The following is a 13,818-nucleotide window of genomic DNA, read 5'->3' as shown; positions in this document are numbered from 1 at the left end:
AGCAGCACAGTAAGATAAGCTTGCTTGCCATTTTCTGCAGTTTCAAGTGGGACACTGGAATTGCCAAAGACAAACTTTTTATTTTTACTTTTTGGTGATCAGGCAAGACTAAACTATTTGTTTTAACACTTGATGCTTGGTTCAACCCAACGCAACATTACCACTTTACCATTGTAATTTGTGACTTGTGAGAGGTTGAGATCCAAATTTACAACATTTGGGGTAATTAATTAATAGTACTTACTTTGTTTTTTATAGTTTCTAGAACATTTTATAATTTTTCGCAAAATTCTTATGTTTTCTCAAACTCGATTCGTAAGTGTATAGTCTATAATACCGGCTATGTTAAATGTACACAATTCTGAATCACTAACCACCCTTTGAATGTTTCTACAACAAATAGACTTTTTCCACAAACTACCTAAAACATTCTAAATTATAAATTAAAACTATTTCATAGTTCTTATGCAAAATCTCATAAAAGATTAATTTATGAAAAGTCGAGGATAACTTGTTGGTGTCTTAAAATGGTAACTTAATGTAGAAGTGATCCATATGAAGTACTAGGTAATTTATTATCTAAATGTGATCATTTTAACTTATGATTTAACCAATAAAGTAATCCTTTTCAAGCACAATTTAAGTGGTCTCGTCATAAGGTGTATATAATGTTTATTATTTGTGATTTTTTTTCTCTTAAAAGAAAAGCTTTAGGTCAATCGAGAACCTGAGGTAAAACTAAAACCAGGAAAAAGAAAAATAAATGAAAAGAAGTGACGCAGAAGTAGTACGTGGCAGTTGGGTATAGGTTATTATGATGCAGATGGTTGGAGAATTAATTACGTGGCAGGCACCTAAGGAATTAATTACACGAAGACCGCATCATAATAAATAAATCAAAAATCATATAGGAAAAGAATTTGTATTACCTTCCGTAGAAGACCTGGTTCTGCTTGGCTCTCCAACGAAATCTGTCTTCCATGGCTTACGTCGAGAGGGGTAATCATTGTTTCTTATTCTATTTTTTGATTTTGTTGCTCTCCGTCAATTTATACTTATACTCTACAATAATCAATTTCATTTTTCTTCCATGTTTTTGATTGATTTCGAATTGCGATCTGCAAATTTATGAATTACGAATTATGATGATGAAGATTGTCCCTTTTGTTGCTGTATATTCTATGCATTATTCGTCTCTTGGTTTTCCTCCTACCTTTTCGGTGTCTTCATTGTGCGATTGAAATTAGACTGATGAAACATTATTTTAGGTTTTCTTTGTAATTACTTTGCAGCTAAACATATACTACCTCCGTTTCTTTTTAATTGTTACACTTACACTTTTCACGCATGCCGATGCACTACTTTGAGCCTTTATATCTCTAATTTTGTATTTGTAAAAAATATAAAAACTACATATTAATAAAATACATATTTATACGAATCTAACAAGATCCCACATGACTATGTTTTTATTCACGTATAAATCACAAACGAGGGTCAAAGTGCAATTTGTGAATAGTGTAAAATGTCAAAGTGTAATAATTAAAAAGAAACGGAGGTAGTATCTTTTTTCACCACTTTAACTTACCAAAATATCATTATTTGGATTTCATCCTATAACTTTCTGATGTTTGATACAGTGTCTGTAGAAAATAGGCAATTAGGACTGTGTGCTTCTTTTTCTTCTAGAATTTATGCCTCGAAATTGCTACTTAGCCCCTTTTGGAGATTACTTTTTTTATAAATCGCAATGGTTAATTGCAGCTCTAGTTAGAATTGAAACTACAAAGATCTTACTGGAGAAATGTTTGGTGAAATTCGGTAGCAATGTATTTGGCAATTACATTTTTTAGAATAAAGGTAATACATGGAGTGCCTAGAGGGAGAATAAATTGATCCTACCCTATCAAGCTCCCAGTGTCTTCTGCTCAAGTTTTTGCGCATTGCATAGATGGTGGCAGTGTTATTATTGACATGTAGAGTTCAGCTCTGTGTCTTTCGACCCAGATAGATAGATATGTTCTTTAATTTAGATAGAAGTATATGGGAGTAAATTATGCGTAATGAGATCTTTGCAGGCCTTTTAATCAGAGATGGTAGGGACTATTGATGAGGAGTGATGAGGACTGTTGGATTTTCTTTTTTTTTTCCTCATTTTGGGGATTATGAATTTAAATTTCTTTTGCTTCTTCACGATTAGATTTCTCTGCTGGCTTGTGTGATCTGGTATTGCATGGTATTCGTACTTTTGAATTGCTCTTGGTTGATTGGAGACTAGTTCTGGCTGAAGCCCCGCTTGCATAGGATTTAAAAGTTGTTCAGCAACATGAGAGGACAAGGTAGGGATCTATAGTCTTCAAACTTGACTCTAACAAAGCTTATGACTGGGTTACTTGATAATTTTAGGTAAGTTCTAGAGAGGAAGGGATCTAGTACTAGATGGATCCAGGGCTTTTAGTGTTCGGGATTGGAAATGTAGTGTTTTTGATCCAATTGGTAGGGCTTCTAAGTAGTGTTTTACCTCTCTTGGGGGATTGTAATGAGGGGCCTTTAAACCTGTAAGATACTCTCTGGAGATTTGTTAAGTGAGCAGAATTTGTTATAGAGGCGGTTTACTTCTCTTGCTTGCCTTTTTTATAATTGGAGACTAGTTCTTTTATCAGCCTGAGGTGGATAGAAGTGGTAGAGGGGTTGTAGTTTCAAGTTGACATTAAGAATGATTATGTTTTTAGATGGGAAAGGATATAATGCTACGTGGATGTAGTGGATTTGAGGCTGGAATTCGGTGTATACCCTCTTCAATTTAGCTGCTGCGACTCTGATAGGGTGTTTTATCTCTTCTAGGGAATTAACATAAGATGACGCTCTAATCCCATCCATTATTATTTTGTGATTGTTGAGGAGCGTGAATTTAGCTTAGAGAATGTCTGTTTCTCTTGCTTGCAGTTTGTTAACGACATTATCTGTTTTGTTATACCTGATATAAAGGCTCATCAGAATTTACCTCTTAGAGATCTTTCAAGTCATCTCTAGCCTTAGCTGTCATAGTTTGCTTTGATGGATGAATATGAAGGAACCCTGAAAGAAGGGAAAGGGAGGTAATATATCTTGTCCTTCCAATGTTGAAAGATTTGGAAGGGAAATGCAAGCTCTCTCTTCCCTCCCCTTCCTTTCTCTTCATGGTTGCTATCCCAACAAAGTATTTGGGTCTTTCTTTCTCACTTTTAATTAAGCACATTTTAATTCGGAACTGTCCTCTTAGGAAAAATATTGTCTTATGTGTCCCTTTGGGAGGAAAGCCTCTAATTGCCTCCTCTTGGAAGATGCTGTACTAGCATCTGACATTTTTTCCTCTCATACAACTAGAATTCTTGTTTTGCTAAACATCTGACATGTAGTTTCTTCAATTATCTGAAGTCTATATTTTTATACTCTGGAAAATTGAATTGTTTGTGTACATACTTGTTTTTTTTTTTTTTTTTTTTTTTGGGGGGGGGGGGGGGAGTGGTTTTATTCTGGAAGCAATATTGCGGATTTGCTCACAGCTACTTACCTAGATTTTCATTTTCATTGCCAGGTGTTGTTAAGTCGAAGCAATCACTATGGCGTTTGAAGACATTTTCTGATTTTTTCTGGTCTATTGTCAACTTCATTGTAGTTTTCTTTACAACAATGTTCTCGGTGAGTATGGAGCTGCTGTTACTTAATTATATGCAGTTTGATATGGTTTAACTGCAGTGCAGTTATCTGGATACATGATGCTTGTGTTCTGAGTTGCAGATGGAGCAGTCAGATGCTTATAAGAAATTATCTGGGTCCAGCAAGAAATGGGATGGTGGTGGCCCTGGTGGTGGAAGGGGCCCATATGGTGGTGGGCCTCCTGGACCGCCACGTGGGTTAGACAACGTTCGTGGATTGAGGGACGTTCGTGGTGCAGATCATAGTGAGTTCCTTTTCCTCCTAGATTCTCACTTTTGAACTTTCAGATCTCGTCTTAACTGTAATTTTTGTTTGTTCAGGCTCACTTCCCGCCTGTGGTTCCTGCTGCGGTGGCTAAAAAATATATATCATAATGTCCTCGTTGTTGCCCTTCTGATTTCTATTGGAATTGTATCGTGAGTCGTGACGTCGTGTGTATAAACTTGAAAACTTCCATAAACTCTGGCTTTAGGAAATTGGGACTGCTCTTTAGTTTGTTGATATACCTTGTAATATCACTTAAATCTACATAACAGCTGATCATGTGATAATACGAACTCCCATCTGAATTTGTGCGGTGTTAATTTTATTTATCTTCTCCTGAATAGAAGGGTATGGTACGACTACTAAGACGCAAATTCTTCTAGTGTGAAACGAGGTCTCGTATCTTTATCCTCTCCTCATCCGCAAGGGTTTTGGAGCACTAAGGTTGGAGAGTTAGATGGCTTATTATCTCCCTCACTCTCCAAGGGTTTTGGCATATACCATGGTTGGAACATGAGACAATTTTTACCATCATAATCATAACTATATTAGATTGAGCTCGTTTATTCAGTCTACTCCATTATTAATAAGAAAGTACATTAGATAATTATAGGAAACAAAAAGTAAAAAGAGACTCAACAACTTTCCACTTAGAAAGTCCCAAAGTTTGTTTATACTTGATGTCTTTATATAAGCCTATGTAGAGGATGATCATAGTATGACGGTGGTTAGGTTTAAGGATCAAGAAATGGTAATGATGAAGGCATTAAAACGGAGGAGTAAATTGGTAGTATAGTTGTATAAGGGCATAATTTTACATGGTTGGTAACATCTATAAAGTGAACCACATGCACCCACGTCATATATCATATGATCGTAGGAACGTGACAACATTGTCACTTTTAAAGCAATGAACTCAGCTCGTCCTCTCCTTAGCTTCTACCAAGCACTCCTCAAATACTATAATTAACTATAATGACTCTCTTATTCAAAAACTGGGGTAGTTGCGCTTAATAAGCCTCTATATAAGGACTTCATTTATCGCGTGATAACGCACATCTCCTCTTTCTTTTTTGAACAACCAAAAATTAAACACAATAAAAAGAAAATCCTGAGTTCATATACAATGGAGGTAGAAAAAGTGCAGAACATAGCCTTTAAGTTCAATAAGAATGGAGGTAAAACATCAATAGATAGCATTCCATTAGAGTTCATAAGGGCAGAGAATGAGCAGCCAGCAATGACAACAATGCATGGGTCTGTGCTTGAAGTGCCAACCATTGATATCAACGACTTTGATGAGGAAAGAGTTGTGAGTTTGATATCGAAAGCGAGTGAAGAGTGGGGTTTATTTCAAATAGTTAACCATGGAATACCAACTCAAGTGATTCATAATTTGCAGAGAGTTGGGAAAGAATTCTTTGAGCTTCCTCAGGAAGAAAAAGAGGTTTATGCAAAACCACCTCCAGGTTATCAAGGTGCTGAAGGTTATGGAACTAAGCTTAGTAATAAACGAAACGAAGATGATGTTTCAATTAGATCTTGGGTTGATCATTTGTTTCATAACATTTGGCCTCCTTCCGCCATTAACTACCATTTTTGGCCAAAAAACCCTCCATCTTATAGGTACTTTCCTTCTCCTTTATTACTCTTTTAACTACATTACGTTTTTTCATGTTCTTTCTTTTCAATTTTATATTTTTGATGTTTTGAATACTCTGTTTTTTTATATTTTTAATTGGGGAGGAAATCATGTTCTTCATATATTAAAACTCTTTCATCGAATCTTTTGGCCTTATGTATATGGAATTATTCACTTAATCCATTGGTTGACTGTGATGGAGGAACATTCATATTATTTATCTAATCACACCGCCTTTGTTGTTAATAGTTATAACATGTTTTCACGGAAATGTTTTCTAAACATAAATATATAATTTGTGTTATGTAAGATTTGGTGGATTCCTCCATATGATTTTCATATATATATCTTCTTGTCGAACTGTACCTGAAAATATAATTTTGTGTTGATGATAAAAATGGTGATTTTGAGTGGAGGTAAAAAGTTAGAAATATGAATGCAGGGAGGCAAATGAAGAGTACGCGAAATACTTAAGAGGAGTAACTGAAAAGCTAATGAAATGTTGGTCAAAAGGACTTGGTCTGGAGGAGAATAAGATGAAGGAAGCAGGAGGCGGTGAAGAAATGGTGTATTTGGCAAAGATTAATTACTATCCGCCATGTCCATGCCCTGAATTAGCACTTGGAGTGCCTGCTCACACCGATTTGAGTTTGCTTACCATTCTTGTCCCTAATGATGTTGCTGGTCTTCAAGTTTCTAGAGATGGACTCTGGTACAATGTCGACTATATACCCAATGCCCTCATCATCCACATTGGTGATCAACTTGAGGTATCGCCTACCTATCATACTTTATAATTCCATCTTACATTTATTTTTCCAATTAATGTCTTATTCCAACAAAAAATATAATATTCATAGAGCGTCTGTTTTTATGAATAAAAGAGGACGGATATGGATAAGGGAGACGAGATGGAAGAAATGATTTGAGTATCTTTTTAGGGGGATGGGGATTAGATGGGGTATAGAGATAGTATTAAAACATCTCCAGAATCAAAAAAAAAAAAACTTGTAAAAAAATGCACTTTTAGAAAAGATTGCGAACTCGCATGTTTTTTATTTTGGCCTAGAGCCTAGACCATATGCATTGTCATTCAAGTAGTGTTGTTATAATATGAACATATAGTCATGGTGCTTGTTTTTTAGGCAAAGAGATTGAAAGAAAATTAGTCATATATAGTGATGTGGAAGTTTGGTAGGTAACCCAACAAGAGGTATATATTCTAGTGGTGAATAAGCTTTACCTTTATTCAAGAGTTCGGGAGTTATTTAAGGGCTCACGGGGATCATGTTGATGGGTTAGGTGATAGCTATCATTTAACTGAACCACAGAGTTTTACGACTTGCTGCAGTACTTAATTAGGATCACCTGATCTGCATAGTCGATGAATAGGTGACAATTTAGTGCTTTTCAAGTTTTGTACAATATCAACTTAAATTACATCTTGCATTATGGTATTTTGACACAAACTGGTGCATGTGGGCCTTTGGGAAACCATGAATCCAATGACAGGTTCTGAGCAATGGAAAATACAAAGCAGTGCTTCACAGAACAACTGTGACCAAAGAGAGAACAAGGATGTCTTGGCCGGTGTTCATTGAACCCCCAGCACAGCACCAAGTGGGGCCTATCCCGGAGCTCATCAACGAACAAAATCCTGCTAACTACAAGACTAAGAAGTTTGCTGATTACAAGTATTGCAAGCTTAACAAGCTCCCTCAGTGAAGGCCGACTCGCTTTTTTTACTATTACTTCTAGTGCAGTACCTTTGAAATTCGATTATTCTTGCATCTCCATTATATTTACTTCTGAGCGACACATCTATAGTATTGTATCTTATCTATCAAATTACTTTCCAAATAAATCTTTAAATTACCTCTTCTGGTCATGTTCTTCATGACATGTTTTAGCAGATTTCTCATAATCACAATAATATGAATCAATGCTCCATCAATTGGCTGATATTTGTCATTGGAAGAATTACACGTTATAAAAATTTGGCTGAATAATGAAAAAAAAAAGAGACTTGTCTAATACAACGGTACGTGTATTGTTTTCTGTATGAGATTTTACTCACAAAACAGAATTCTGACATTCTATCATTACCAATTTACAATGGTTCAATTCAACTGCATATGCATCAGCAGAGACGAAATTTGCCTAATCGACCTCAATTTACACTTCTTCTCAAAAACCGCAAATTTTATTTTCAAACTTCTTGATGAACAATGAAGTTAGATATGAATATAGCTTTTGGATTCTGAGTGATGCTAGAATATTCTCGAGCTTTAACTGTACCCCAATGTCCACACAGGTACAGAGTATATCAAGGTTCCCAAACCAAATGAAATCCCAATAGTGATCAATGCATATGCATATGCTCTGAAAGGATGACTGCTCTCTCTCATTGCATTATATTCAGCCATGAACGTGGAAACAGTGCTTAAGCATCCCATCAGACCAAGTTGTAATCCTGATGCAACTGTGTTGCAGTCATTCGTATTCACCTATACCAAGCACACAAAACTTTAGAAACTCAAATAAGATCTAACAATTTCCAAGCAAACTAGAGGAATGCAAACAATTAATAGTTGTAGAGCATTGAAACATGTACTATTTCATTTTCCATTTTGAATACAATTCAAAATAAAATTTCAAGAAAGTTTCGAAATTAGGGAGTATCTCACTGCTTTTTTCACTGTAGCAAGAGCTGCCATCATGCATGCTGCAGAGACATTAGCAGCCAATGTCCCAAATGGGACCCATCTCCACCTTCCTGCCTTCCCCAACCCACGCCCATTTAATCGAGCAAGCCACCACCTCATCCAAACCCCTAAAGGAGCAACAAGGCAACCCAACCAAAGTTGAGCACCACTCCCGCCATCTTTAAACTCTTTCTTCTCCAAGATCACACTTGTGGTCAACAAACCACCCCACACTAGCATCAACACTGATAAAACTAGCAGGCGACTCTTAAAGCTATTCAAACTGAACTTGTTGGAGCTCGAACTTTTTTCAGTATTTTCAAGAAGCCTGCTAAAACCCTTGGCTGTCTCAATCCCGAAGATAATAGAATAAGCAGCAAGGAACAACCCTGAGATGGAGCAAAGGTGGAGAAATTTGGTATCATAAACATCAAATAAGAAGTTGACAGTAAAAACCAAAGGACATTGTTGCTGTCAAAAGCCAATTACCTATAACAAAGCCCAACAGCGCAAAAACCCAATGGCCACTAACACTAAGGTCGAGCATTTTCTGATTCCAACCACTGAATGTGGTAAGGCTTCCTAGGTATCCAGTGGAAAGACCAACTGCTAGGTGATCTGACATACTTGATATCTTGCCTTTGAAAACAACACCAAACCATCCCATCAAGAATGAACCAACCTACAAGTATTCCCAAGTCAGATAAGAAAAAGCAACCTATCCTATTTCTTGCTTGTTGAGGTAGAAAAGTCAAATGTTGAAGAAAGAGTTAGTTCTTAAGACTTGCAAGAATGCATAGAAAAGAAAGTAAAACCTTTGGACAGGAGTTTGAGCACCTAAGAGTTAGTTACTTACTCAGACAATCAGACTTATATATGTAGTGAATCGAAAGACTAGTTACTCATATAAGACCAGTAAATTAAGGGACAAAATCATAACCACCATAACTTGTATGACTTGGATCATTCATTTTAAATCTTAAATCCACGTCATTCATTAAGTTGATTTTATAATTAAATGATAATTCATATTTAAAATTTAATGAATTTGTACATTAAAATGATAATTGGCTTCATTTTCCACAAATTTTTGTTAATGGTTATAAAAAAATCTGACGAAAAATAGTTCAAAAGGAAAAAATGACTTTTTCTATGTTTTTCAAGGTTCAATTAAATCAATGGACAAAATTAATCTATATATATAAAGGGCTAAGATTTCAATTGTTATAAATTTATAATGGCTACAATTTTCTTGTAGCCGTTGAATAATCATCGTATATTAAGAAAGAAAAGTACCATATTTGATGGGAGATCAAGATAGAGAATGCTTCCATCACTTGTCACACCTACATCACCTGGGCCAAACAATTTCTGTAGTAGATACCTGGTTAGGACCTGTGACATAAGTTGTTGCAAAGTTAAGACTCAAGCTACAATCATAACATGTGAAAGCAGTAGTCATTACATAATAAAATAACATATTATAACTGCTCAAAATTCTCTTTATAACTGCCTTCATCTTCATCCTTTGGTAGATCTAGAAAATTTTATCAAGTGAGACACATGTAGAGCTGTTCATTCTTTGAAGTTCATATTCTTGAAATTTTATGCACAATTTCGGGCTAGCAACTGTGAGGTCTCTGATTAGATCAAATGTGCATCAGCCACTACCTTCAGTCAGTGAGTCACCTCCTAGGATATTTATTGTGTTAAGAACTTTTCTAACCCATAATTTTCGAGTTTTCTCCACATAATATCCAAATCATCAATGGACAACCCTTTTATATTCTAAAAGTACAACTACAAATGGGTGTAGAAGAAAATAATTATTGAACACACACTATGGCTCAATCCAATACTTTTGTTCATATTATATAATAGGAAAGCAATATTGAAACACTCAAAAGTCAGAAAACTATTGAAGTTTCTATTCCTTAGTATCATTTCATCTTATTTGATTACATGCTATATTATAGCAAGAGTTACATTTGTACAAAAAAAACTAATCCCTGTTTGCAAAATGATGACAATATAGAGTTGATGCGGGAATACATGATTCAATTTGGCAGCAAAATGTGTAAGCGCAGGACTTTCTACTTACTATATGTAATGGCAGACTCATTTTCCAATATCATGAAACCCTCACTACATCCAACGTTTATGACCAGTCTCTCTAATCAAATTAGTGTGTGAGCCTAATATATAATAAAACAAAAATACAAAGATTAAGTATGAGCATGCACATGGTTCAACACTATATATCAGGAGCATGCACATGGTTCAACACTATATATCAGGAGCTATAAAATAAGGAGAAAAGGCACCAGGAGCAACACTATGCTAGGAAGATATTCTATCAAAAATCATGTATGACAGACAATTAAAGCATTTACCCCAAGAATTCCAAAGACAGCCAAATGTATGAGGTAGGCACCGTATTCAAGAGGTGGTGGCAGCTCTTTCTTCTCCTCCTATATTTCGATAATGTAATTTGGTGAAGCTGAAGCACATGAACCATTCAAATCATACAATAAGTAAACAAGAGCCGTAGCCAATATATCTAAAGGTGAACTTACTTGTTTATTGGGTAAGAGAGCATTGGTGGGAGGCGGAGTAATGATTTCTGACACAAATGGTGATACAGGAGAGATTGTGTTTGACTTGAAATAAGCATGGGACCAAAAGCCAGAAGAATCCAATAGTTCTTCAGGAATTGGAAAAACTACCCCTTGTTCCATTGAAAACCGTGCACTCTCTCTTTGACTACCTCTTCTGCTAATTGTCCTGTCTCCAATATCTCCAGCCTGTGAAACAATTTCATTTTCTAAATCTTCGTCCAAGTGAGGTCTTGAAGCACCAGATAGGCTAAATAACCTTCTCAGTGAGGCACCGCTACTGCTTCCTCTTGCTATTGAATCATTGGACATTAGCCGACTAGGAGCAACTCCATTTTCCGTAGAATTATCTACAGAGAATGGGATATTATGTGTCTGGTCTCCAACTTCTTCTATACGAGAAAAATTCTGAGATTTTGCATCCTCATCCAAGTGTGAATGATATTCACAAGGAAAATTAGAAGATGGCCCTCCAATCGATGTACTAGCACTATTAGTTTCTCCTAGAGAATTGCTACACTTTGCCTTTGAGTCGCTTACATGATCTGTATTGATCTGCCCAGATCCATGGGCAGCCATTGTTTTGTATACAGCTTCACTAGAAACAAAAACAAAAATTTTAGCTCCTAAAATATAAGAGGCTTACTGTTGCATCTTTCATCAAGATTGTTAATAATGCAAATCCTTGACAAAGGACAAAAGAACATACATGGGAGACCAAGGAAACCACTTACCTAATTCTTTATTGCATTATAATAGTGGTATGGTACTATAGTATAGTCATGTAGATGCACAACAAGACAGGAAGAAAAGAAGATAATACATATGGCAACTAACTAACAAATTAATTATAGTTCCTACACCTCAACATTGAATTGAATTGATGAGTTTGACAGATATATTTATAAGTTGTAATGCCTTTTAGAAAGGGCATATATGTCTTTGAAGACATAATACAATGTACAATAGCAGATATCACCCACAGGCAACTATGTCCACTTTCTCTAATTTCTCTGGTCGAGTAACTAGACTATTCAAATCAGATATGGAGTACATCATAATTAATCAAACAACATTGCTCGAACAGATAGGCTAAAGTTGTCATAGTCTAGACTCCTAGTATTGTATCACAAATCCAGATACGCCAATAGCATAGCATACAAACTTCTTGATTATGGCAAAACCAGCTAAAATAGATCAAAAGTTGTGAAATTAGCGGATTCAAAAAGAAACAGAATTTTCTTTGGAAAAGTTAAAAAAAAGTGACATTATGTGTTTTACTCAACTTATTCTGAAATTATTATTATCCTAATGAATCTTTATTGATAGAAAATTATTTCAAGGCTTATTGGATATCTTTTTCTCCTAAAAAAAGTTGAAAAGAACACAAGACAATATGATTAACATTAGAGGTTAATAAAAGTAGCAGATGAAACAAAAACAATAACATGAGGAACAACAGATGGAAGTATATTTTAAATAAAATAAAAAGACGGTGAAACAAACTTAGCGTAGCAGAATCAAAGTACAGAGTAAAAACGATGTATGATGCAGTTGGAATCATGAAATTATTAAAATAAAAGGGACGAAAAGAAGAAATAAAATAGTCCTAAGCAAAAAGACACGATTAACATATAGATTTACCTGAGGCTGAGGCCTGAGGGGCCAAATTGAAGATGTGTCGTCCACTAAGATGGCAAAAAGTAACTTTACTCAAGTCTCAAACAAACTTAAACTTTTCAATAAGCAATAGTCTTATTTTTTAACTATAACACGATGCCGCCGCAAAACAAAACTGCACCGATGCTTTTGCTAATCCGAATCTTAAAAAATATATAGGAGAAAGAAAGGGGTATCGATCTAGATGAGATAGCAAAAATTGAAGATATGATAATGGTTACAAGAAGGATTATAATTTTTTTGTTTTGAAAATATAATCAAGATATTTAACGGTAATGAGGACGAAGGATGAAAGAAAATGAATGAGAAAAAAGATAGGGAATTTCGGAGAGAGGATGAATAAAGTCAGTGACTATAAGTAGAAACTATAGAGAAAGAAGATGTATAGAGTGACTAGAAAGTAAGAAACTAGAGACGCCGGCGAAGTTGTTGTCGAGATTGTTTCCGGCAACCGCTTCACAAATTCCCGGCGTGTTGGTTTCTGAAGTGGGAATTGAAGTCAATAATTTCGTGTTCAAATTGACAAAATTTAGGTTCTGAACTCTTCAAAGAACCATCCTTTATCAAATGACAAATAATAATAGCCAATAGGAAGGCTGCCTTTTTTTGCTCCTCTTTTCTTTTTTGTACTGTTTGTAAAAGTGTAATCAGATTTAACAACAATCTTCTGGGATTAATTTGTTTTTTATGGATTTTTGTTGGTTCATGGTAAAAGTAAAATCTAACAATAGTTTTAGATTTTGTTTTTATTTTTATTTTTATTTTTTAGGATGAAAAACGAAAATCACCCAAACAATTGTACAGATGGGTTTTTTGTTTTTTGTTTTTGTTGAAGGAAAGTCACAAGGATGGTGGTCAGAGGGGTCAGGGGTGGCTATGACGAACTAGGTATGGAGTAATTGGAGGAGAGAGAAACAAAAGGGGATCAAGAACTAGAAGGTGGTATTGTTTGATTTTGTTTCTTCGGTAAAGGCCTAACTGTAGCATGTAGAATGTAAACTTTAATACTCCCTCTATTTTAAAAGCAAATTTTCATAAAACGTAAATGTCTTATATTTTAAAATATCGAAACTCGAAAGTGTAACTCTAAAGATCTGCATCTGCACACGAGGGCCATGCCTATGGATGTTAATTGTTACTAATTGTTAAATGTTGGGATTGACTTAGCCAGTTTACATTGCTTTTAATGCTGTTCCACGGAATAAATATGGCA

At 35.3% G+C, this 13,818-nt stretch overlaps 3 protein-coding genes across 5 annotated transcripts; 2 read left to right on the top strand and 1 right to left on the bottom strand.

Moving 5' to 3' along the window:
• Positions 1-841: 841 nt before the first annotated feature.
• On the top strand, positions 842-4,288 carry LOC104900284 (uncharacterized). Its single transcript, XM_010687959.4, has 4 exons — positions 842-999; positions 3,578-3,681; positions 3,781-3,943; positions 4,020-4,288. Exons 1-4 carry the CDS (start codon positions 981-983, stop codon positions 4,055-4,057), a joined length of 324 nt encoding a protein of 107 aa, XP_010686261.2. The 5' UTR covers positions 842-980; the 3' UTR covers positions 4,058-4,288.
• Positions 4,289-4,431: 143 nt separating this feature from the next.
• On the top strand, positions 4,432-7,485 carry LOC104901038 (flavonol synthase/flavanone 3-hydroxylase). Its single transcript, XM_010688817.4, has 3 exons — positions 4,432-5,589; positions 6,048-6,375; positions 7,118-7,485. The coding sequence occupies exons 1-3, from the start codon at positions 5,090-5,092 to the stop codon at positions 7,328-7,330; spliced, it is 1,041 nt and encodes a 346-aa protein (XP_010687119.2). The 5' UTR covers positions 4,432-5,089; the 3' UTR covers positions 7,331-7,485.
• Positions 7,486-7,540: 55 nt separating this feature from the next.
• On the bottom strand, positions 7,541-13,561 carry LOC104901765 (hypothetical protein). 3 transcript variants are annotated; one of them, XM_010689718.4, is made up of 7 exons: positions 12,570-13,561; positions 10,887-11,523; positions 10,704-10,781; positions 9,607-9,705; positions 8,800-8,992; positions 8,293-8,699; positions 7,541-8,112 (listed from the first exon to the last, which is right to left on the bottom strand). In XM_010689718.4, exons 2-7 carry the CDS (start codon positions 11,502-11,504, stop codon positions 7,894-7,896), a joined length of 1,614 nt encoding a protein of 537 aa, XP_010688020.2. In that variant the 5' UTR covers positions 11,505-11,523; positions 12,570-13,561; the 3' UTR covers positions 7,541-7,893. The 3 variants fall into 3 exon arrangements, with proteins under 3 accessions (XP_010688020.2, XP_010688686.2, XP_057252030.1); XM_010690384.4 differs by having other exon boundaries at positions 10,887-11,518; XM_057396047.1 differs by lacking the exon at positions 12,570-13,561 and having other exon boundaries at positions 10,887-12,263.
• Positions 13,562-13,818: the final 257 nt, after the last annotated feature.

Source organism: Beta vulgaris, chromosome 1 (assembly GCF_026745355.1).
Source record: "Beta vulgaris subsp. vulgaris cultivar EL10 chromosome 1, EL10.2, whole genome shotgun sequence".
Taxonomy (NCBI): domain Eukaryota; kingdom Viridiplantae; phylum Streptophyta; class Magnoliopsida; order Caryophyllales; family Amaranthaceae; genus Beta; species Beta vulgaris.
This window is presented reverse-complemented; position numbering and strand designations above follow the sequence as displayed.